Consider the following 26231-nt stretch of genomic DNA (forward strand, 5'->3'; position numbering starts at 1 on the left):
TTGGTCTAGCAGCAGTGTTTGATGCAGTGATCACTCCCTCTTTCCAGAGACATGTGATTCGTTGATCATTCATCACACCACTCCTCTTACTATGTTCTTCCCAACTCACTGTTTTTTGATGTCTGAAATGCACCTCCTTATCTGCAGTTGGCATCTTCCCTATTTCAGTTAACAACAACTCCATCTGTCTAGTTGCTTAGGCCCCAGATTTGGAAGTCAGATTTGACTCATCCCATCCTTTCATATTCCATTTTAGCTAGACAGTGATCTGATGCCATCTTCTACATAGCATCACATGCTGATCCCACTGAACCATAGTTACTGCTATCACCCTGACAGTGGCTACCCCACATCTCGAGTAGACTAATACAACAACCTCCGGATTCTCCTCCTTCCACCTTTGCTGCTTGTGTTCTGCAGCAGAGTCACTCTCTAGAATGACTCTGTAATATCAGGTTAAATGTCAGGTCCTTGCTCAAATCATCCCAGTAGAGTCCTGTCTCAGTAAAATCTAAACTACACACAAAAGTCTTCATATATGATATACCCACTCCTCCCTGCCTCAGCTTCTAGATTCTCTCTTCATTCATTGCTTCAGCCACAGCTTATTTCTTACAGTTCCTGGAAAAAGATGCTGTGTCTTTTCAGTGGTTCTGGCTCTGTCCAGACTGTCTCAACCCAGATATCCACCTGGCTCCCTATTTTGTCTCTTGACTCAAATACCACCTTTCCCATCCAATCTGCAGGTCTACTTGTGAAATATCCCTTCCCTTGCTTTATTTTCCACCTTAGTACCCATCATCTACTATATAATATACTCTACTATATAATTTCCTTTATTTTTGTCTGTCTACTGTCCAGAATGAAAGCTCTGTGAAGTCAGAGATGTTTGTATTATTTTTTACTGATGCAGTCCCAGTGCTGGCACATTATTAGTTGTTCAAGAAATCTGGCGAATAAATTACTGAGTTATATTTAGTGACTATACAAAGGACACAATGGAGTATAATCTCTTCAAATTCCCAATATATAATTTGATAATATGTATCAGAAATCTTACTCAGTAATTTCACTCCTAAAACTGATCAACGCAGGGTTTCCATAATTATTATAAGGAAACACTCCCCCAGTCTACAGCATACCATCCTGAACGCACCTGATCTTGTCTGATCTCGGAAGCTAAGCAGGGTCAAACCTGGTTAGTACTTGGATGAGAGGAAACATTGTCCCTACAGTATCAAGTATGTGGAAAACAAAGAAAATTATTCTGACAAGATAAACCTCTTAACCTATGGTTCTTAGACTTGGTTGTACATTGTAATAACCTGTGGGGTTTTAAAATATGTTGATGCAAATATGTTGGTTTAGAGTCCTATCTTGGGAGATGCTAATTTAACTGGTGTGGACTGGTTGCCTCTCTTTTTGTAATATTAGCAGCCTTCATGATTATGACTGAGATCCATTCATTCATTAGGAGCTATAGGTGGTGATCCTGTTAATATTTCCTGGCTTATATTTTTTCATACACAAAATGAAGGGTTATAGTATATTATCTGTAAGCATTCTTCCAATTGGGACACTGCTCACATGGGAGATGTTCTTAGTTAGGGTTTGTATGGAAGCATTTACTGTTTTTTCTTGGTAATTTACTGGTATATGTTTGTGTGCATGTGTGTGAGCCTGACAGTGGTCCAAAATAAGAGCAGCTGTTTTTATTATACAGAAAATGAAAATTTCAATCCACCTGCCACAGCCTCCCCAGAGCTGGGGTTACAAACATGCCCCATGACTCCTGACTTCTAAGTCAGAATCCCATTTTAGGGATGCATTTTTTTTTTTCCCAAGAGAAACTATGAAGTTTTTTTTCACAGGCAGAATTCACTGCCTGCCCACAATCAGACATTGGAGATCAGATGTTGCTATACTTATCACCCTGAGTTACAAAGCCTTTGAACAATCCAATTACCCATTTAGGTAATTAAAGAAATGTATACCTTGTTTGATAGAAGAAGTTTTTACATATTATGTTAGTTTTAAAGACCAGCTCCATAACTGGGAAAAATCACTTCACATATGTTAGCTATTAAGTAATATATCAAATCTAAAGTATTTATAAGGACAAAATGCCTGGCACACAGCAGGTGCTCAGTGTGTGGTACCATTTACCATTATGATTTGTGTGGCCATTACACATTAATTCTGAGCCTTTTGGTTAAATCTTTTTTAAGAAGATTAAGACCTTTTGTTGACCTTGCCAATTATGTCACAAAGTGGATTATCTCTATAATGTTAGAACACCATGGTCCTTAATTCTTCATTGTTATATATATTAGTGTCATCATGCAACAAACAATGTAGTATCAAACAGTCCTTGGCGAGCTGTTTTGTTGATGTCATAATAATTTTAAATGGGTGTATAGTGCAAACAAAGTGAAAATGATTGTGGTAATCCCTAAACCAAAACCTGGAGTGAGCATGGGTACTGGTGATGGACAAGAGTTACAGGAAGACTTTACCAATGAAGATCTAGAGAACCCGAACTTTCTACATACAGATACAGCATTCTAGTGGATGACCTTCTGTAACGTACTTGGGTCTCACTAAGCAATACCTTTATGCAGCATTGTGGTGTTCACCAAAGTTCTGGGCATAAAGAAAGAGTTTGTCATCTGAGAATCAGTTTATGTTTTAGTTATGACAAATGAAGAGTGCTGGAGAACAAACAGCTTTTTGAAGGACAATGACCAGAGAATAATCTTGTGACTATGCTAAAGAATCAGCAAAATAATCATTATAAATTAACTGGGTGAGTTGAGTGACAGATCTTATTTAACTGAACTGTAATATTAGAGAAGATTATTGGCGTAGCAATAGTTCTTGATAGCCCCTTTTATTTTTATCAACCATAACCTTTGGGGAGTTGATTTGGGAGTTGTTATAATCAACTAACCTAAGCTAAAGAGTTCCTGTACTGTCCACCAGCCTATGTCGTTTCTCAAGGCTGCCTTTAGTTTTGGTTAATGAGAAAGCATGTGGTTGTCATTTCCTTTCTGAGAACTGCTGAGTTACGGAAGAAGTAGATGTTCAGCTGAGTTTTGTCCTGGGGGAGAAGAATTGGGAAGGGGTGGACCACTGTTCTGAGAACTAGCTTCTGCTTCTGCAAGGTATGGTTCCTCTTTAGAAAATGTCAACACAATTAGTATCACCAGCCATATTTAGTCCTTTTTATGGGGGCAACTGGTTGAGAATTCAGGGAGTGACTTACTTTGTCTAAACTCTTGGCCACAACTTTGCTCAACATGCTTACTATGGTTTGCTATTTTCCTTAATCTTTTAAAAGAGTTCATCAAATCTCAAAAAAAAAGAAGTCTGATTTACATATTGCTTCAATGAGAATGTTTTACCTGCATTAAAAAATATAGCTTTGAGCACAGTCCAACTGAAGTAACTGTCACATAGCCATGGATCATGGTAGAATTGGGATGTTCTTACCTGGATTAGGGTGTGTTTGGGGGTCCTGAGGTTGGATCCTGGTTCTAACGTAACTGGAATGTTCTTGTTTTATCTGATGTTGAAATAATGCTTGTACTATTATTTGACACCACTTTCCAATATTCTATCAGTGCCTTTGGCACCCTGGGCCTTATTTATGAAATCAAAGCTTCTACTTCCTTAGGGAGGTCTTGACTTTCTTGCTAATGTGGTAATTATTTTTGAAATTGTTTTCTAGGGCAGTAACATATCTATGCTTCTTGTTTGCAGATATTTGGGAAGTGATGGGTTATCTTTTTCTTCCTTTTTTTGTCTTTATTTTTGTTTTTTAAGTGATTGCTGTTCTAAAAATATTCAGAAAAATTGTGCATGCTTCTGACATTTCTGTTAATGGTTAACTCAATGATTCTGTAAAGCCCTACAATACAGCCTACTGCTACTCCCTTATTTCTCACTCTATTTTGGACTTATAATTCTCCTTGAGTTTAAACCTAAAAGTTACCTCTAGACTAGAAAACTCAAGTTTGCCTAGATTCAAAATCAGTTTGGCCATTCTACAGCTATGTAGTCTCTGTTGAGTTTCATCACCCATGAAATGGGGGTTTAAATTATCACTCACTACTTAGGGTTGATGAGAGGATTAAAAAATCATTTAAGCTTAAGTGAAAATTAGCTTAAGCTAATTATTAATAAAAACTGGTGAGGGAAAAATATTGCACATCTATCTATTATTTGCTAGGCACTAGTTTGGGCAATGTATTTATAATCGTTTTTCGTCCTCTATGAGGCAGGGGTCCTAGTTTTATTTTTCAGATTATTGAATTAGGGCAAGGAAGCTTAACCAATTGTTCTAAAGGTCACATGCTAGTTTCAACTATCAGTTAAAACCCAGATTTCTTCCTAAAGCACATGCTCTTTTGTGTTGTTTTCCTTCAGGTTACAATGTTTCAGGGTTTCCTGTTGCTGTTGCATGATTAATTCCTTTTAGTTGTATTTTAAAAAAGTGCAAATTAAAAGAAAAGTCAAATGGGGAAGGGTTAAAGAAAGATGAGTCGTTTGCAACAGGATTTAACTTTTTAATATTACAGTGAAAAGTGGAAAACTAGACCATTTGTTGAAGCCTTGCCTGTTTACAAGTTGCTGGGTGTCGAGTCAACACCCCCATTTTTCCGGATTTCAATTTAAACGCGCCTAAAATGCTGAGGCTGAGTTGATCAAGTTTCCTCCTGGTCCGAAAACTCTGGTCTCGCAGCGGCGGAACCTTCACCATCCCAGCGTATTTTTCTTTATTCCTATCAGCCAGCTCTGCCCGAGCCACGTTCTCACTCAACTGCACACTTTTTGCACCCACTGCGTCCTAAACTGAATCTTTAGACCGAACCCGAAGTTAGAAAACAGAAATCCCTCGCCTCCACCAGTGAGCAGCAGCAGCCTGCAACCAGCAGGCCAGGCGGGGCAGAACTGACGTTATGCTGTGACGACGGGAAGAGGGCGGAGCCAAGAGAGGATTGGGGGGCTGGGGGCGGGGCCTGCGCTGACAGCGCCCCCCCCTCCGGGGGCGGAGCTAGAGAGGCTGCGCTGGCGTAGCTGGTCCGCTCCCGCCGCTTGGTTTCCTCGACCCTGCGCCAGGCGGGTGTGGCGGCGGGCGTGCCGACGCTGCGTGACGTCACAAGGGGTGGGGCTGTCTAGGAGTCCTGGGGGCGCGCGGGCGCGTTCGGCAGTCGCTGTTTGGGACGCGGCGTGTGTGGTTGCAGTGTTTTCCGCTCCGCTTTCGCAGTAACAGCCTGTCCCTTCCCGGAGCCTGGGACAGACTGGGCGCGCACCCGTATGTGTGCGAGCGCGACTTAGGGCAGAGGTGTCCTCTCACTGCGTTTTTCCCCCGCTTTTTATCCGAAGGGGGCAGTTCGCACGCCTGTTTTCCTGTCGCCCAGTTAGGAGCGGGGTGGGTGCACGGCGTAGTTCGTCGATTTTTCTTTTGAACTTGTGAGCGCTTTTTTCTCCCCGCTGTTTTTGGTGCTTTATTTATTTATTTTGGCTCAGTGCCTTCCGGGCTGTTTTCCCCGGCCTCTAAATAACTGCTTTCGGTCCCTTCTCTCGCCACCCCCTGCCCAAGGTCGCCCCTCCGCCCAGCCCCTACCCGGGAGGGTGGGAAGCCTTTGCCCCGCCCTGCCCATCCGCGTCTCCGCAGCCGTAACCGCACCTGCCTCAGTATGAATGGGGTCAGCGACCCACCTCTTTTTATAAAAGATATTAAGGCCGGACTGAAAAACTTAAATGTCGTCTTTATTGTCCTGGAGATAGGTAAGTGGGGTCCGCAGCCCAGCCTACCGACCCCTGCCCCGGGGTCGACGAGGGGCGCCGCCGCCGCGAGCCGGGGCTCCCTCCCCTCCCCCGCCCCCGCCCACGTGGTCCCAGCGGCCCCCGCCCGGGCTCGCCGGGTCCCACCTTCCAGATGTATTAACGTTCTGTAGGCGGAATAGATCCTATCTGGATAACCTCGTTATCTAACCCCTCCTCCCCCTTTTGATTCTTAAATCTTAACAGGACGCGTGACCAAAACCAAAGACGGCCATGAAGTGAGATCGTGCAAAGTAGCAGATAAAACCGGCAGCATCACTATTTCCGTGTGGGATGAGATCGGAAGTCTTATACAGACGGGGGATATTATTCGGTTGACCAGAGGGTAGGTGTTCATAAAAGGGGTCGGGGTGTAATAGTGCAGAATCAGAGTTGGCTGACTCCCAGGATCCTGCCAAGTTCCTGTCTTTTCTGTGGGCCACGCCAAGAAGTTTAGAACCCCTTTGGTGTTAACTTTGGTGAGCATCATTGAGATGCAACACATCTTTGCAGTAAAGACAGTGGGCTTCAGGCAGGAAACTCACTCCCCCACATTCCCCAATATTACAAGTTAGTTATATCTAAAAAACGATTCTGGAGTCATTCTTTGTAGTGGATGCACATAGTCCACGTTTTATCTTCTTAATAGGTCATTTAATTCTGTATATTTATACAGATATACACCTCCTCCCTTAATAACATGAATTCCTCTTGATATTTTAGTTACGTTTACATTTAGTTACATGAACGTAAAGTAAAACTAGTTGAGGAATTTGGCTTTTGTTATCACATTTGCATTCTGAAAAAGTGAAGACAAATCTGGAAGACTCATTCTTGTAAATGATTTCTTTTGTTTTCTGTTGTAAGAGCATTGTATAAAACCAAAATGATACACAGAAATTGTGTGGCAGGACATCTATGATACTTATGTTCAGGAAGTTAATTTGGCAAATTGGTGGCTTTAAAAAATTTAGCATATGTGCTTTTGATAGACTACTTTAAAAAATATACCAAATCTTAGGAAAGGATAAAAGTCCAGGAAAGGATGTTAAAAATAGAATCTGAAAGCTTTGGTGGTCAATAGTATTGTAATGGTTTTATTGGTCATAACTATAGGGAAAGTAGGTAGAAACTGATGTTGGTTTAATAAAAAGAATCTAAGAGAAGTACTGGAGTGCTTTGAGTGTAGGAACCCTGAGCTCTTTGATACTATCTTACAGGCCTTACAACATCTGCAGGAAGTGAGGCAGAGTATCAAAGCAGGAAGTGAGAGTCAGGACTTAGACATTTTATTTCCCTACACTGACTCATTATGACCCTAATTATATCTTTTAAACTTCCACGTCTTTAACTTCCACAAAAGAGAATTTCTACGTGGGACGGTGTGGTGAGAATTAGCATAATTGAAATATTTTGGGTCCCAAAATATTTTTCACCCAGTGATTAAGTGTTTCACACACATATTTCATATTCTGTAATGATAGTCATAGATGGTCCCATCAAAATATTTGTCAAAAAATTAAACTCAGAACTATAATATTTAAGGAGGGCAATTACCATGGGGGTTCAACTTAAAGGAAAATTCAAACCTGAATCTCTACTACTTCAGTGTGACATTGGGAAGTTAATACACTTTCATATTTTAGCTTCCTCTTCTGTAAAATGGGAATAATTATACATTACTTAAAACACTCTCTTCAGAATGTGGTCTATTGTAAGACCCTTAAATTCTGGTTATATCTAAGAAAAGTAGCTTTTGATAAAAGGCATACCTGACACCTAAAAATGGCTAATTTGAATATAAGAATATATATTATAAAACCCTGCACAATTATCTGAGTGTTCTCATTACTTAAACAAGTGAAAGTTAAATGTTTTCATTGTAATTGTTAAAAGTATTTTTCTCAAAATATCCATTAATTTTTCTCATTTTATAAGGTGAAATGTTAATGTACATTAACATCTGAGTGGTGAGTGTAGTCTTTAATAAGCAGCTCTTGTTAAAATGAATTATATAATATGCAACTTTCAAATTTTTGTTAACCTGTAAAAATAGATTCATCTCTAGATTTGGTTAAGCAATATGTAGTTGGAAGTCATTTTTAAAGTCATGAAGTTACCATAGTAGTTGTACAAAGACAGACTGAAAACCCACACCTTGAGTCTGGGGAGTGGCTTAAGTGGTAGGGCACCTGCCTAGGAAGTTGAAGCCCTGAGTTCAAACTCCAGTACTGCAAACAAAACAAAACAAACAAACTGGCCGATTTTTAAAATTGATTAAATTTATATTTTCCTTAGATTTATATGTAAAATTAGTGATGCCATGTGCATTCCCAACTGTTCAGAGTAAACAATCTTTTTGCCAGGTTGGTACAAAAAGTTGCAAATTTGGAAAGGCAGGTGGGAGAAAGATTTACAACCTGAGTTATTTTAGCACTTTAAGTTCTTCCAAACTGTCAGTAGCTTGTGTCTTAAGGATATAGAAGAAAAACTGTTAAGAGCGGTATGTGAGTGAACCATGCTAATCAGTGTAAAAATAAACACCAGAGTGTTTATTTTATATATCTTGAGGCTAAAAATTAAAATTCTGTTTAAATTTCTGCAGTTAAAAGGCTTTTTGTTAATTAAAGATATGATTATGAAGGGATAACAATGCTTGCTTTGCACAAAGACTTTTTGTTTGTTTTGAGACAAAATCTCACTGAGCTTATGCTGGCCTTGAACTCACTGTGCAGTCCAGGCTGGCTCCAAACTTGAGATCCTGCTGTCTTAGCCTCCTGAGTACTGGGATTACAGTTGTATGTAAAACTTTCCCTACTATTTTCTAGGATTATAGTTTAGGTAGTTACATCATAATTTGGCATTAGAATTTTCTTTGTATTATTCCTTCATAAGTAGCAAGTTAATCAAAATTAGATTTGGTGTATTTGATTTGCCATACTAGATAGAGGGCTTTCCACCTTTTCCCTCAACACAAAAATTATAGTATATTTACTTGACTTAAATAGAAAAAAATACGTATTTCTGAAGACCTATGTTTTTCTCTCTCTAGGTATGCATCCATGTGGAAAGGATGCCTGACACTTTATACTGGAAGGGGTGGTGAACTTCAAAAAATTGGGGAGTAAGTATTAAAATGAATAGATTATATGTCTAACTGGTAGGTATAAACCATAAACCACTCTCTTGCCCTTTTTTTTTGATGAGTCCACTTCTTTGGACGCTTTGTATTGTATGTAGGTACTAGTTTAACAGCTATTAGTACTGTTGTCTGTGGTTGAGAATATCAGTTTGTCCTGGCAAAGAGCAGTAAGAAGCAGCTGTGGAGACCAGTCCCCGTGGGACCATTTCTGTAGACTTTAGAAAAATGCATCTTTCAGGTGTCATTTGAGGTAAATTCTCTGCTTGAGATTCACCAAAATAGAAGCTAGGTATGAGTTTGAAGCTGTAAGTTTAAATTTTCTTTTTCTCTGTGTATGGTGAATTTGTGTTCATGTTAAAAGGACTTGCAGCAATGAAAACTGAAGTCCTGTATTTATCCACAGTCTAGGTACGGTGCAGGCAGCCGCAATGCGAGCTTCCATACACTGCTACCCTGGTAATGATCTCCACCCTGACCTGGAGGAACCATCCTCTCTAGGGGTGTAAAGGTAATTCAGCCTCCATGCTGGCCTAGACGTTTGGGTTGTACTCATAAAGTATGGTATATTCAGTGAGCCAAATCATTAGTTCATTCTGTTTGGTTAATACTAAAACATCTACTTAATGCCCATCAAATTGGAGGGTAGTTAAAAAGAGAAGCCACAAATGGCAACAAAACAAAACAAAAAATCCCAGAAAACTCACACTGAGAGTTTATTTGGAGAGCATTGTTGGTAATGAAAAAAAGAAAAAAAAAAACTTTTAAAGATCAGAAACTGATCTAACACTTTGCCTTCACCAGAAGGAAAATTAGGATCCACTCATATTTATAGAGTAGTGCTATTAAATCTCTGTGTTATGAAAGGCTTCAGGGTCAGTAGTACAGGACCTATCTAGACCTTCATGTTTACAATAATGGAGATCAGTTAGGTGAAGAACCACAGGGTGTCACTCAATTCCTAATGGCTGCTCTTTGTCAGAGTCTGTTTAGGATTTCCCCATACAGGTTCTGATTTCTTTTTAATGAGTTGAGGAGCTCTGAAAATGTTTATGTCATGACTTAGTGCATGTCATGTTGTCATAAAAAAACTTGGATGATTATTTTTGCAGATTCACAGTGGTTGGTTAAAAGAGGGATTGGATGAGAGTGTGTGGGCAAATGCAAATTTGTTACCACTACTGGAGAAACCACACAGAAGCCTTAAACATGGGTCACACATCAGCTTATGTGGAAAAACCAGACAGTGATGTGTTTCGGTGTCCTTTATCTTTGACATGATTAAGTTTTTATAATACAGAAAATTTTAAATACAGATAGAGCTATGTGTTAGAGATAGTCACATATTTGATGTTTTTATGGGATGTAATGATTTAGGAAGTTTCTGTTTTACATGAGTAGCATTGCTTGCCATGTTGGTATTAAGGTAATTCATTTGACACCTAAGTTCTTCATTCCTATAACTTAGGGATGTTATTCAAAAAGGTTGATTATTTTCAGGACTCATTTAATTTATCCTTTATTTTCTTCCAGATTTTGTATGGTTTATTCAGAAGTGCCAAATTTCAGTGAGCCCAACCCAGATTATCGAGGACAGCAGAACAAAGGGGTAATTAAAGTACATAGTATGTTTTTATGCCTGGGCAAATTTGACTGTACTGTAGTTTTATAGCTAGGCTAACTTTGGGATATCCAGAATGTAATGAAAAGAATGATAGAAATAATCCTGAAAGTAGTTTTTATTACATCTTTTGTGATATTACAGATACATGTTCCATTTAGCACTTTGAAGAGTGAGGAGTAATGTTAGCAAATGTAGGCTCTAATAGAAGCTATGAAAGATTTGGGGTATATTCCTGAGTGCTTTAACACTGATTGGAAGTAGATCTTTTTTAAAAATTGTCAAAAATAAGCTTTTAAAAAAGCCTTAAAATTAAAGAAAGATACAGTAGTTTTACAATAATGTACTATTTTTATCTTCATTTGGTTAACTTAAAAACTTTTTTTGTAGGCACACAATGATCAGAAAAATAGTAACATGAGTACAGGTACATTTGAACCAGTGGGTAAGATTTTCTTTTTTTTGGGGCGGGGGGTGGCAAGAGGTCTGTTATTTTTCTATTTACTTCTATAAAATGGCTATCATCTAGTGGTTATTTATAATAGATGCGGAATTAATGGTTGTTTTGGTACACTGAAAACCTATCTTTAGAATAATTTCTCTTAAAGTAGTAGTAAATTTAATACCTTATGTTTTCACATATTGTTAACTGCCTCTTTAAAAGATTAGCCTTTAGCCCTAAAATTTGCTGTTAATGATCCCTAGAGTCCTGTTCAAGGCCTTTTGAAGTCTTTTGTGATTTGAGTTGATTAGGGTAGCCGATGTTTCATTTGAGCTGTTGACATGTTTTGGCACAATTGATCACAGTCACGTGGAAAACGTTAGGATTACATTATCTGTAATAACCATAAATAAGTCAAATGCCAGTATTCAGACACTTGTATGCCTGTTCTTTTTTCCTTAACTCTTAGGGTATAGGCAGTGTATATCGTTTTTATTATTTTTTTTAACTCTGTCCCTATACATTTTTAAAACCCTTCAGCCTGTTTTTTTAAAAAAAAAAAAGAAAAAAGAAAAAAATACAGGAAAAAAAGATGTTTCTTCCCCCTAATACGTATAAGCATTAATAGTGTGTTTTGGAACTTCTGTTTTTCTATGGTTTATTATAGGCCACTTCAGAAAATATTCAAAATTTTCTGTTTTGTATTCTTTTTTAGGAAATGGTGTTCAGACTGGCCCGGAATCAAGGGGATACCAACTTTCATATGCTGGTAGAAACAATGGCCGGGGACCTATCAATCCACAGCTTCCAGGAGCAGCTAATAATCAAGCAGTCATGACCACAATGAGTAATGGCAGAGACCCTCGGAGAGCCTTTAAAAGATGACCTATGCCAAATAATCAAATGTAGTTTTTTAAACTACATGCAGTACTTGAACACTTAATTGCACTTTTATTTATAGTTAACTGTGAAAAATGTCATTTATTGATTTCCTTTTACATTTTTGGTTTGTTAAAGAGTGCTTGGTTTTTATAGCAAAACCATTAAGCTGCTCAAGTATCCTGTTGAAGAATAGGAACACTGTAAAGTAGGGGCATTTATTTGTAGAGCAAAAAGTTAATGGATATCCTCTAAAAAACCTGCACCCATTTCAGGGTGAGTTACTTAAGACATCATCTTTATAGCCTCTGTGAGTCTATCTTCTGTATAAATTTTGTAATATTTGACATAAAGTTTAGTGGAAGATGTTCTTTTGTCTTAAATTCAGATCTTTGCCAACTAAAGCAATAACCATCAAGCCCCCAAGAAACTTGGTAAATGGTAATAGCAATTTTTACAGGAATGACTGACTTCATTAGGTGACTGCTATTAAGATTTTTCCAAGGACTGAATCATCTTAAATTCTTATTTTATTACCAAAAAGCAGATTCTTTATCAGAATTACAGGATAGAATGTGATCTGTATTGTAACAACCAATTTTTAGAAGAAAGCTACATTTACTTTGTTCTAGGATAGAATTCTTAACATTTGTTATTAACACTGTGGATTACATTGAAGAAAAATTTAAAACTGAGGCCTTGAATATTTATTTTTGAAACTACCATGTTAAATATTAAAGTATAATTTGAAGGAGTTGTAATGCCATAATAAACATTGATCTGATTATTTAAAAAATAATTGGAGTAGATAAATATTAGAACGCAGATGATTTAAATTGAATTCATGTAGCAATATGCTGTCTTAAGTTATACTGGTACTTAGGCACATAGCCTACAGTGAAATAGTTAAATACTTCCTTTAGTTGAGGTGTATGTGTGTGTTGTCAAAGTTTCTGAACACAGTTCATCTAGTTTCATTAGCAAAAGTTAAATGACTAAGAGAAGTGATTGCAGCTTTATTCAGAAATGTTAAGTTAGAATCTATATGTCATAAATGATACCCACTTCTTTTTACTGTAGGGTGGATAACTGGTAAATTTTTCATTTGTTAGAATTCATCTCTTCTAAAAATATTACCTCTTGAATAAAACTTGTGTTAATGTTAACAGATCTACCAAACTTTTGCTCTTTCAGTGATGTAACAGTGGAAAGCCCAGTACATCTTATTGCAGTTATGATAGCTTGAACCTGGAAATCACTTAGCTTTATATTTGTTGCCTTGGTTTTTTTTTCTTCCTTCAAATCATAAAAGAAGTAGATTTTGTTTTCTTTAAGTTAGATAGCATTTGAATATAATTTGTGCCAGGTTTTTTTTTGCTCTAATTCAGTTTAACAAATATTTCAGTACATGATATGTATTAGGCAGTGGGTGGAGATTAAGGGTAATCTCAAGGAGTTTACTTATGGTCTACAGTTTTGGAGTTTTGATATTAGAGAAAAAGTGTTTATATATCCATATGTGAAATTATAGTTAATTTGGCTTTGTGACTGTTTTCTTTAGAGTTTTTACATTTTAGAATGCCCCAGAAGTTATCTAAGGATCGAGATAGCTTATATTTTATGATTACATATATTTTGAAAAAAACAGTACGAATTAGTATCTTTTAAAATCTTGGAGGTAAGAACAGTAAAGTTATTTGTGTCATAATACAGTGTTAAAGGTGCTTCTGACTAGTTTTGAGAAATTAAATTACTGTCAGTTGTGGATTGCTGGACTTTCAGTTCTGGCCTCATTTTCTCCTTACCTGTGATGCAGGATACTTGAAAACTCTCTAAGCCTTAGATTCTGTAGCTCTAAAAACAAGTAATATCACTCATTTCTGGAGTTAAGACTCCATGTAGATAATTAGAATGGTGTCTGGTAAATAGTGAAATGTTTGTTGCCAGTCGTCATGTCCAGCATAGACAAAAATGCAAAATTACATGTGGAAGTGTTACCCTTTAGCATGGTGAGATTGAATAGAAAAAGACCTAAGCCTTAACTTTTATGATTGACACTTAACCTCAATAACCTTGTTCTGTGGTTTTATTGTTTATTAACAAGTTTCTTTTTTCTTAAGGGAAGCCTCCAAAACCAAAGCAAAGGGAATTGCAGTCTGTAATGAGTATTTGCCTTGCCAACCTACTTGGACAACACTCCTCAAGAAGTTAAATCTTCTACTTTCTGCCTTCCTGGTGCTTTCACCTATCAACTTTGAAATATTTAAAACAACACCCTAGTGAAACAAAAAACATTTGGTATAGAAATACACTTCTGTTAGCATTGGGCCCCCATATTCTTCCTATGAAACAGTTCTGAAGTAGATCAGAGTCTGTTCAGACCAGTTTGTCTCTGTGGTCTGGGCAGGTTGGGATGGAGTTAGTTGCCACTGAATAGAAACTGAAAAATGAAATTCCTTAGGGCAGATGCTGGTACTTAACAGAAGGCTACAGTGTGCTTTTCCAGAGGCACTTCAACATCCAGGTTTCCTATAATGTACTAACCCTGATTTTGACTTTTCCCTTAGTTCATAATAGTTTTGTTTTAAAATCTTAGGATGTTAATTTGAGGATGTCCTGTATAGGTACAGTTCTGAGTATTTGTCACGTGTATCTTTATCATTCAGCATTTTAAGTGACTTTAATTTGCATGGTTATTAATGCCAAGAGAATGATACTGAAAACAAATCAATACAAATAGAAAATTAAGGTTATAATTTATGATACGACAGATTTATTTTATTGAAGTACTGGGGTTTGAACCCAGGGCTTTGCACTTGCTAGCCAAGTATTCTACCACTGTGCTGTGTCCCCAGCCCTTGATAAGAAAATTCTTAAAATACAGGGTGGGGGTTAACTTACCCTTGAAATTTTTCTCTTACAGTATTTATTGGTGTTTTATTTAGGTCAGTCTAAGTCACACTAGCTGTTGGCTAGTTCACAATTTATATAGGGATTTGATATTTCAACTTGGTTACTGAGATGATTTCCCTTTTCTTATGACATTAACATAATGGCTGTTTGCTTCAAGCCATTTTAGGCTGTGTGTGAACCTCTAATGTATTTGGAAGTGTTCTAGAGACAACAAACTGGACAATTTTTTTTAAAGATCTTGTTTTCCTTTATCTCTTACCTTAAGAGAGTCTTTTTGATAAGTTGGCTTCAGTCATTCTTTAGTATGGTTGCTATGAGGGGATTAGGGACAGAGGTACTTGGTCATAGTGCAAACCTGTATGTTGAAGTTCCAGACAGTGATTACATGTTGGAATGATTAAGTAGTCCCACATTTCACAAAATAATCTTAGTGATTAACAGTTCAAGTATGCTTCTGAGGAAATCTAATTGTGACCTTTGAAAACAGCACTCTCATTAATAGTGTATTCACCCTGAGGGAGAAGCTAGAAAAACATTTTACTTTCTAGGTATATTTGACTTCTCTCCAGATGCTTCAAAGTTTGCTTTATTGGGAATGTACCAGAATTTGGATTCAAATATAATCAAATTAATCCAGGTTTCTGAATTAACAGGGTCTGTTTATGTTTCTCAAAGCACTGATCACCAGACTAAGGAACACACTAGAGAAAATCAAATCCAACTATCTGACAAGCCATTACTTTTTTTTTTTTTGCATGTTAACATTAGACCTAAAGATTCTAAAAGCTTTTTAGAGTATGATAATAAGAAAATGAACATTTTAATACTTCCAACTGGGTAAACATTTCATTTAAGCCTTATGTAAAGTCATGGTAGACAAACCACAATTTTATTGACACCCAAATTCTGAGAACACCAACTCAGGGCCATGATTCATGTTTCTATTGTTAAATGATTCTCTCTTGTCTAGCCTAACCTAGAAGGACTAGACGTATTTTTAAAAGGTCATTTTTACCATTTCCAACTAGAAATTCAAGACATACGAAGTCTCTTCATACATCAAATTTATGTAATTGGATGTAGGATAAACCAGTTTCTTGGTCCATATATTGAAATAGGATAAGTAACATTAAGTACATGTTGAATAAATTCTTGTAGTTTATAAACCACCTACGTGAAATGCCTCAGGAAGTTGTTAGAAGCATATGTCCTACTAGAAGAGAATTTGTAATTGTAGGTCTGGGGGATCTGCATTTGAAATACCCTGGAGATTTTTTGTTTGCTGTGCTCAAGATCTCCCTTTAAGGAGGTGACTTTGTTTTGAAAGCACATATGTATGTCAGTTTACCTTCATGAAGCTTAATATACTAAATTTTGGGTTCAGGGAAAAATTGTACTTACAAGGATGATCTTCCAAATTGCAGAATTAGTGGGTGAAGCAGTTTTGAGCAAAATAAGAGGTTGAATGTGACCTGTAGATGTAAGTACTGCAGATTCTGGGTTGGGTTCAGATAGGATTATTCATATTATATCAACACTAAGATCAGATGTGTAGTGGAGTCACAAGGCTTCACATGAGCCTGTTGTAAATCAAGTTGTCACTTTTTCACCCTAACCTTTGGTTAAAAAATTTTAAAGCACGTTTTGCTGTTGCATATCTCATCACGTACATCTTTAAAACATCTTCTATCTCACTGCTCTCAGTTCCATATTAGGAAAAGGAAGTTTGACCAAGTTGAAAAGTAGTGGAGTTTAGAGACATGATAAAATATTTCTGAAGACTTTAGAGCACACCTTTCATCCTCTATTTACAGATCTCAGCCCTGTATGGAGCTTGTAATATTTCTCACAAGTAATCTTGAAGGCATGATTCAGTTGCCCTGTGGGGTTAGTAGAAGACTTAAGATTCCTGGCAAATTGCTAGACCACTTAATAACTAAAAACAGGGTATCAGCCCTAGTGCCATCTACTGGATGATTACTACATAGTTTCTGTAGTTTAGGAATCTGGCTTAATTTAACATGTGGAGAAAAGGTTCCATTACTTAACTGGATAACAATTTTTGGTGGTTTTTAAAAGCATGATGTGGAAGATCATTAAAGGGTAGTGAAGTCATTTAATTCTACTTTGTGAATAAGCAGTACTCGGTACATCAAAAGTAAATTTCATTGAAGCAGATTAAATGTAAACTGCCCTCTATAACTATAGGAAATAAGGAGAAGTTGCCAAGTTTTGTATTCTCATGTTTGTCAATATCACTTGGAAAGTGAAAACTTTAAAAAAATGTCTTTTGGCAAGTGATTTGGTGCAAAAGAAAAAAGAATATGAAGCTGCCCTTAGAAATTTGATTCCTATATCCAGTGGTAGTTCATAAAATCTTGGCCAAAAGACTGCTGTTTTTTTTTTTATGTGAGTTTTGCAGAACATAACCTATTTTAAATGTGAGAATGTGCTTTGATGGAAAAAAAAAAAACATGGTTTTGAGCTGAGGAGATCTTTCCTTGAACCTTGAATCTGCTGTTTACTAGCTCAGTGACCATGTGCCTCATAGGGACAATAGGGTTACATACTGGCAATGTTAGGATGACTATGTGAGAGGTACGCAAAGGTGTGCAAAACATCTCCATACCTAAGGCTCAATACTAAGTTGTTTTTTCATGACCAACAAGAATAAGACAAATACTGGTCATTTCTCCATGCCAGTTAGAATTGAAGAATTTAGTTACGGCAATAAAAAATATTTAAACAGTTGGCCATGCTTTTGCAATTGTCTCTGGACAAAGAAGCATTTATGTTGATAGTATATAGGCTGGATTTTTCATTACAAAGATGCCCACTAACTGAGCACCCTGTGCAGTCCAGAGGATAAGGACCTCATTATGAAAGTTTAGAGGAAAGGGAGGACTTTTGCTTTACAAAGAAGGTCAGTGTCCGAGGGGAAGGCAGAGAGTGCACTGGAAGGAATTCTTTCTTCCCAGTGGCAACCTTAAGGTTGTGGTGCACCCAGAAGTGCAGAGTAATTTGCTTCTGATTACTAAGGCATTTGATAGCTTTTTCCAACATCTTGAAAATTTGAATTCAAAGAGCAATGTTGAAAGGATTTTGGTTAAACACTGATGTATTCACCACCTAGATTTTGCTTTACTGTAAAAAATCTATCACATATCCATCCAAGTGCCTAAGCAAACCCATGAAACTTACACCCTTATCAGGATCTAGACTATTACTATACCTCTAGAAATTTTCCTCTTGGGCTTTCCCAGGTCACATGGCCCCAGGTAGCCACCACTTACAATATTTTGAAAACTATCTTTAGCTTAACTAAGGGAAAAAATTTTATACATACCAAAGTCATCTCTAGATTTCTTCACATTTTAGGTTGAACCATGTCAGAGTACAGCCAAGCCTATCCCTCGTGTCTAAAAATTCAGTTCCAAAGACACACATTTTAAAATTAGATCCCTCTCTTTCTGTTCTCCCCCCCCTTGCCTTCAATATTTGTGTCCAGCAACTCTGATTCTTGGGGGCAAAGTGCTGAAATGACCAACTGAGTTGGAGGACTTGCAGTCCTACGACTGACTGGGGAGTGAGCGTGGTTCCTGGGTTGCACCATCACTCTGTTATCTCTAAGCAAGTGGTGAGAGCCTATAGAAAGACATAATATGAAATCTGTTTGGGATGGACAGCCAGGAACAGAGCAGAGTACACTGGAACTCCAGTTTTCAAGTCAGGTTCTTGACTTGTCAGCAGATGTTGGTCAGACACTCAACATTTTTTTCAAGTATAAGCTGACCAGAACTGCCTTCTGCTTCTTGAAATTTTGTTCTACTAGTAGGTTGGGATTCAGAGTTGACACACAGAATGTGTAAGTTGCTTGCTAAGCACAGATCCCCCTCCTCTTAGTCTACAGAGACGATCCCTGAATGAAACACACCAAAAAAATTTGTTCTTAGTGCATGCACACATCCCTGTGTGTGCATAGAGTGATACACATAGTCACTTCCAATAGAGCTGTTTCTGTATTGAATATGTTTTTCATTCACATATCAGGTATTTTCCTTATAACTTGGGATTTGAGGGTCCTCCCAGTTTAAAGGACTACCTATAATTTATGGAGCACTAGTGATAGGCCAAATATAGTGAGTTACATACATTATCTCATAAGAATCCTAAGTAGGATTGAATAGTTTGCCTGTCATACAACTAGAAAGTGACAAAATTCCACACAACAAAACCTGTGACATTGATGCTTTGAGGCTCCTGCTGACACCACTTAGACAGGGCTTCGGAAGAGAAGACTGGAGTTGGTCATAAAATGACATGTAGATTTAGCCACAGCCAGACGGGAAGATAGAAAATAGAAATACAGAATTTGGCTAACATTTTTATCCAGGATTACTTTTACTTTAAATGCTAATACAGACCTGAGTAGTTAAAAGAAATTTATAATCCAGGATGTACTTTAGACGTGGACTTTTGGGTGTTGGGATAAATGGCCACTTCAGCTAATCCTCAAATAGGAAAAAATAGAATTCCCAATTTGAGAATAGAGAAAAAAATTGCTAACTGGCTCAAAATCCAGAAAGATTAAAGAAAAGATTGATAAATTTGATTACATTTATATGATGAAAAAGACAAACGATAATAAGGAAAGTATATAATTCATATTACTTATTCAGTTAATATTCCTAATACATAAGGAGCTTATAAAAGTATAGAAGACCAATTGTTTTGGAAAAATGGACAAGAAATAAGCACAGTTAACAGCTCTTGCCTTTTTAAGTGTATAATAGGTTGCTCAACCTCTCTCATACTAAGATATCATTCATTTTTAGATTGGGAAAAAAGTTTGAAAACACTTGGTGACAGTATGAGGAAACAGGCACTTTGATTCATAATTGGAAGGAATGCACAGCTGTGGATGTAGAGGGATTGGTTTTACATTTGAATTTGCCCTGTGACTAAACAATACTGCCTTTGGGCAAATAGCCAATGGAAAACTTCTGTTTGCATGTCTGTGAGTAGTCTTCACTGACATAGGGCTCATCTAAGTGACCTGCTTTACAGCAAACTTGATGCCTGTAGAAAATTGAAAAGTACTTGTCCATTGGTATTTGCTCTCTTGATATGCTTGGAACCCTGAGATTTCCATGAGAACATACTAATGAGTAGTGCTTGTTAGTCTACCAAAGAATGACAGGCCACATGAGAACCTTGACAGCCTGCTAATCCCTGGATACATAAATGAGCATCTTGGACTATCCAAATCCAGCTGAGTTGCCAGCTGACTTAGGTCACATGAGTGAGAGCAGAACATAACTACCCAAATTGCTGACCTATAGAAACTTGAGGTAATAGCTCTTTATGCTAAGTTTTGAGGTAGTGTGCTATACATTGCAAAACCTAACATACAATACTAAAGATACAGTGACAAAAATATGAAGACTGTTTGCCAAAGCATTGCCTATAATAAAGTCTGGAAACAGCTCTGATGTCCACCAATTCAGGTTTGGTTGAATATGCTACAATGTGTTCATCTAGTGGAATACTGACCAAGCAGCTGCAACATGGGTGGGAGAAATCTCTACATTTATGAAGTGATCTTTAGGGTATGTTGTTAGGTAAAACACAGAAATAGTATATGTAGTATTCTTGCTTTTATTTAATAAAGGGGAATATTATGTATTTTACTTTTTAAAAAATAGAATTAATGATTTGTTGGAAAGGGAAGGGAAACAAGCTAGACTTCTCTATATAAAAATTTAAAACTATTTTATACACACACTGAAGATAAAAAGTAGTTACATAAAGTAAAAGCAAAATAGAATGAAACTGTGTTGGTGTCTTAACTGTACAGAGAGGGATTGTTTCAATTATTTTTAAAAGTTATTTGTCTATGCATTCTTAGTTGGAATGTGTTAAGGTAAAAAAGAAGCATTAATGTTGCTAATACAGAGTTTACATACATTTTGTAGGTTAAATAAAATAGACATTTTGTTAACAGGAATCAACAAAAGATGTAATATCAAGGATGCTATGTAAATTTATAAGTTGTAATCAAAATTACAAAATTGAATAGGAAATATTACTATGAAATATTACTATGATTTCATAGTAATATTCTTTTAAAAAACACATTTTCTAGCCCTGTTCTGTGAAGTGCAGTAACAAGCCCCTAGGACTAGATTTTAAATGCATTTCCCATTAAAAGGAATAAGGACACCTTGGAGAAATGACAAGAAACGTACAAGATAAGCTGCAAACATCTGGTTGAACCTGAAAGAAAGGAAGCTATTAAAGAATACTAGGGTCATTTAAAAGGGATGCAGAGGCCAATTTGAAGGGATTTGTTCTTGTCAAAGATGAAAAATATTGTATATTAAGATAATTCCAATAAATTGAAACATTGAAGCCTGTGTATGTAGTATACACAGTATGTATATACAAAGTATATACATACTTTGCAGGATGTTAGGAAGCTCATCAACTGGAAAGCAGATAAATTTAAAAACAAAGCAATTTATACTGACTTTCCTATTTAAAAAAAAACATGCCTTGGGGTAATGTAATAGTTGATATAGAAATTTATAAGGAATTTGAGTTAAAGAAGAAGTAAGTGCCATAATATCACCATTTTACTACCTCAAATGGAACAGTGAACCAAGGAAATGATTACCAATGTCTTCTAAAATCATTTTGAAAAAGTTGATGAAATTATAGTGGATTGAGCTGAGAATTCAGGACTCCCATGACCATCACAAAACACAGTTATCCTTCCATATCCTTGGGTTTCATATCCTTGTGTTCTGCATCTGTGGATTGAACCAACCACAAGTCTGTATTGAGCATGTACAGACTTTTTCTTGTCCCCTAAGCAATACAACATAACAACTATTTATATAGCATTTACATTTTATTAGATATTAAAGTAGAGATGATTTAAAATACACAGAAGGATGTGTATACATTAAATGCAAACACTATGTCATTTTTTAGTAAGGAACTTTAGCATCTGTGGATTTGGGTATCTGTGAAGAGTCCTGGAACAAATCCCCTGGATACCAAGGGATGACTAGTAGGACACCAGACATTCATTATGCACCTCCTAAAACAAAGCAACAGGGAGTACTTACCCTAGTATTTTATAAACCCAGTTGAGACAAAATCCATTCAGGTCCCTAGAACTACCAGCTTACATGAAGGACAAGATATAGAGAACAAGTTAAACAATACCATGCCACACTGTGTGTGAAACCCTACAAGACCAAAAGGAGTGATTCTTCAACAAGTGGAAGAAAATATAAGAGGGAATAGTTGTGTGAAAGACACAAGAAACAAATACATGAAGACCTTATTAGAATTTTGACTGGAAAAAAGTTTTCATGAATGAAATATTCATCAGACATTTGGAAAAATTTGAGCAATGATATTACTATTAAAGAATTAGTCATTTTTAGGTTTTTTAGGCTTTGTTAGAAGAGTGTTTATTTTTCTATTGAGTTATCCCTTATAACTGGTTTCATTTTCCAGTCCAACTTTTAAGAAGCTTAGGCATGTCCACTGCATCCTAACAACTCACTAAAAAGCTGAATAAACTGAAAAAATCAATTTCTTTTTAGATCTATAAGAGTGGTGAGGTCACAGGGAAAGCCAATGTCCCTCTTAGTAGGGAGAAAGGCAAATACAGAGAAACACAATTTAACTGGAGCAGAACTCTCCATAGGAATCAAGGCTCAGGAAGGGGCAATCCCAACTGTAATTGATGAAAAATTGGAGATTCACAGTGCACAAGTCTGAGAGAAAAACAACAGTGGGCTTTAGTCACTGGGGACTCCACCTTGCCCTTATGAGTTTTATTTCTTAGGGCCCTACTGGGTTCTCACAGTGAATACCAAAGAAGGGAAAAGTAATCATTTAAAAATACACCATAACCTTCTTTTTAATATGATCTACCTTCAGAAGAAACAATTTAACCAGAGCCTAACTTTCTGGGGTTTTATCAGTACCTAACTGTCACCATCTTGTAGCATATAAGGAAGCATTTGGGAAGTCCACTGTCCTGGACAAAGGTACTAAAAAAGACTGAGTCTTAGTTATAGGAATATAGAATATGTCCCAAAAATTTCCCCAGTACTTTTCCAACTGCATTATTAAATGCCTGTCTATAGTAGTTCCTTTTACCCATACATCATACCTGTATGTTGTGAAAAAATGAGACATGCTAAAGGTTAAACACACACACACACACACACACATACACACACACAAGTTTAAGAGACAGAACATGCATCAGAACAAGACCCAGAAATGGTCAGATGTTGGATTTATGAAGCCCAGAATTTAAGATGGCTGTGATTAACATGCTAAGGTCTCTAATGAATACAGTAGACAATATGAAAGAACAAATGGACAATATAAACAGAAATTCTAAGAAGGGACCAAAAAAGAAATGCTAGAGATAAAAAACAATGTAACAGGAATGAAGAATGCTTTAGATAGGCTTTTCAGTAGATTGGACATGACTGAAGAAAGGATTTCTGAGTCTGAGGATATTTCAATAGAAACTCCAACACTGAAATAGGAAAAAAAAAAAAAAAGACTGCAAGGAAAACAAAGTAATAACCAAGAAGTGTGGGACATCTATAAATCCATTAAAGGTCTAAATATACATAATGGGGCTGTTTTGTTTGTTTTCTCAGACAAAAAAAATGTAGGGAACTCGAGGCATGTTTCAAATGGTAAAGTGCTTGTCTAGCAAGCGCAGGACCCTGAATTTAAATAAATAAATAAATAAATAAATAAATAAATAAATAAATAAATATTAGGGAATTTGTTCCCAGGAGAGCTACCTTGTAAGAAATAAATGTTAAGTTCTCTAGAGAAAAACAAAATTACACTGGACAGAAACCTAGATCTACATTAAGAAAGGAAGAACATTGAAGAAGAAAAAATGAAAGTAAAAATAAAAACTTATGTTTCTTATTTTAAATCTAACATAAGCATGTTCAAAATAATATTAGCAATAATGTATTTGGGTATGTACATATTGTGTATATAAACATATATAGATTATAAGTTAAATGGATGATAGCAATGATAAAGTGACAAGAGGGAGGGATAGGGATTATTTTGTTATTATAAGGTACTTGCACTATCCATGAAGCCATACATTGTTGTTTAAAAGTGGATTTGGGGACTCGGGTTTGGCTCAATGGTAGAGCACCTGCCTAGCAAGTGTGAGGCTCTGAGTTCAAACCCTAGTACCTCTAAAAATTTAAAAATGTAAAAGTGGATTTGTTTTAGTTGTAAATGTGTATCGCAATCTCCAGGGTAACCACTAGAAATAAAAGTTTTAAAAAAGTGAACTGATATACTAAGAAAGGTGAGAAAATGGAATAATATTGGATCACAATCAAAACCTCCTCTATCAGTTGGGGTCCAGTAAGGAGACAGAAACCACGCAGTACTTTACACAGTGAAAGTTTAAAATGAAGTACTATTACTTAGTAATAAGGAATTAACTACCAAGAGGTAAAATGAACAGAAGTATAGAAAAATAGCAGGTAAAGGAGAAGCTGCTGCCTCTAGGATCGAGGCAGACCATCTAAGGGAAGAGCCAAGCTAGAGAAGTCCTTCCCTAACCTCCGGGGCTGAGATCCGGACCTCCTGGAGGGGTTGTGTTGTGGCCCAGTGGATGGCAGAGTTCAGTGAGGTGGCACAGACTCAGGGAGGGTTGCACATGGGTACTTGTAGCTGTAGAGACACCGCCGGGCCACCTCTAAGACTCACTAGGAAGCTGGATGAGTCACTAGAACTGACTGGGAATCTCCTACCCGGGTGCTGCTGAAACTCACTGAGAGGCAAATACCACTGCATCTCCTGAGCTGTAGCCTCTGCACTATAGGAACAAGTAAGGAAGAGCTAGGAAAATACCTGCTTCCTACAAAGTCCCTCTGGTGCCCTCTACCGACAAAGTTTGACATCCTGCCGGTTGGTTAAAAAATGTTTATGTGGTCTAGCTCCAGTGTCACACATTGGAGCAAAGAAGGATAGATTGATTTGGAGCTGAAGCTTAACAAATTGGTAAATGGGCTGAAGTATTTATAGATGAAATAAAATAATAGAACACGTGTGATTTGCTTCCAAACAATCCTGTAGGTAGATATAGAAGCAAACTTATTCATGAGATGATAACTGTTGAGGATGAGGGACTGGTATAAAAGGGTTTGTTATACTTTTCAGTTTTCTATTCCTTTCCACTATAAAAAGTTTATTTTTACCACTTTATTTATCATTATCATATTATTGCTGTACTGGGGGTACATTGTGACATTTACAAAAGTTCTTACAATATATCATAGTTGAATTCACCTCCTCCATTATTCTCCTTTATCCACCCATCCCCATTCCTGGAATAGTTTCAATAGGTCTCATTTTTCCATTTTCATACACGAGCACGTAATTTTTCTACTACATTCAGCCTGCAACACCCTTTCTCTATACCTCCCCTCTCCCACTGGTACCAGTCCCCATATAGGGTCTGTTTTACCTTCCTATTCTTTGTTTTATAAAAAGATTAAAATGTTAATTGACACATTATCTTCCTGAGGAAGTTAAAGCTTTATACTATAACAATCTTGGACTGACTGCTCAGAATTTGGGGGAAGCCAGGTATCAACCTCATATAGCATGACTATTCCCTGACTGGAAAGATGGAACCATCACTCTGGCTGATTCTGAGAAACAAAGGGATTTCATTCCTGTTGGAAAGTCTGGAACTGGGAACAGGAAAACAACATAGGTACAGTATGATCTTAACATTGAAAGAGGCTAGCAAAATAACTGCTTTAAATAAATACATCAAGCACTTAAACCAGTGCCCAGATATTCTAAGTACTGTATAAGTGTTTGTGGTTATTGTTTCATATTAACGATTTCTCTATCAATGAACCTGAAATCAACACTGCTGTTAACCAGGCTGCCTCCTTCCCTCACAGTGTAGTATTACCGAGACATTGGGATAAGCCAGTAATTCAGACTTTGGACTCTAACCAGAGCGAGTAGACTAGTACCTAAGAGTGTCCTCTGTTTTCTTCTTGGTTTTTATTTTTCCAAGGTAGAACAACAGTGGCAGCCTTGGGTTTCTCAGCTCATTCAGCAGTAATAGAGGCTCTGCCACAGTGCTGGAGGCAGAAATGTGGTGACAGTAAAGGTGGTGGTAACCAGGTCAGCAGGGTGCATAGCAAGGCCCTGAGTAGAGGCCACCACTCAGATGGAGCCTTGGAAGTGCCCAGGGTCAGCACAGCACTTGGTCTCCACATAGCCACCCACAGGAGACACATCTTGCTGCATGGTGAGGGGTAAGGTGGGGTCTCAGACACCAAGGAGCTTTGCAACTAATGGGAGGG

At 37.1% G+C, this 26231-nt stretch overlaps 1 protein-coding gene across 8 annotated transcripts in view; it reads left to right on the plus strand.

Annotated features, from left to right (window-relative positions):
- Nabp1 (nucleic acid binding protein 1) overlaps window positions 1–12709 on the plus strand; it is an 87251-nt gene extending 74542 nt beyond the window's left edge. For 3 of the 8 annotated variants that reach the window (XM_020158160.2, XM_074071303.1, XM_074071302.1), the window contains exons 2-6: window positions 6037–6175; window positions 8882–8953; window positions 10502–10577; window positions 10980–11034; window positions 11747–12709. In XM_020158160.2, the coding sequence (XP_020013749.1) occupies window positions 8892–8953; window positions 10502–10577; window positions 10980–11034; window positions 11747–11916 (363 nt within the window). In that variant the 5' untranslated portion in view covers window positions 6037–6175; window positions 8882–8891 and the 3' untranslated portion in view covers window positions 11917–12709. Of the gene's footprint in view, window positions 1–3057; window positions 3165–5191; window positions 5794–6036; window positions 6176–8881; window positions 8954–10501; window positions 10578–10979; window positions 11035–11746 lie in introns of those variants that run through there. The other 5 variants (XM_020158159.2, XM_020158157.2, XM_020158155.2 and 2 more) reach the window with 5 other exon arrangements.
- Window positions 12710–26231: the final 13522 nt, after the last annotated feature.

This window comes from Castor canadensis, chromosome 4 (genome assembly GCF_047511655.1).
Source record: "Castor canadensis chromosome 4, mCasCan1.hap1v2, whole genome shotgun sequence".
Lineage (NCBI taxonomy): Eukaryota > Metazoa > Chordata > Mammalia > Rodentia > Castoridae > Castor > Castor canadensis.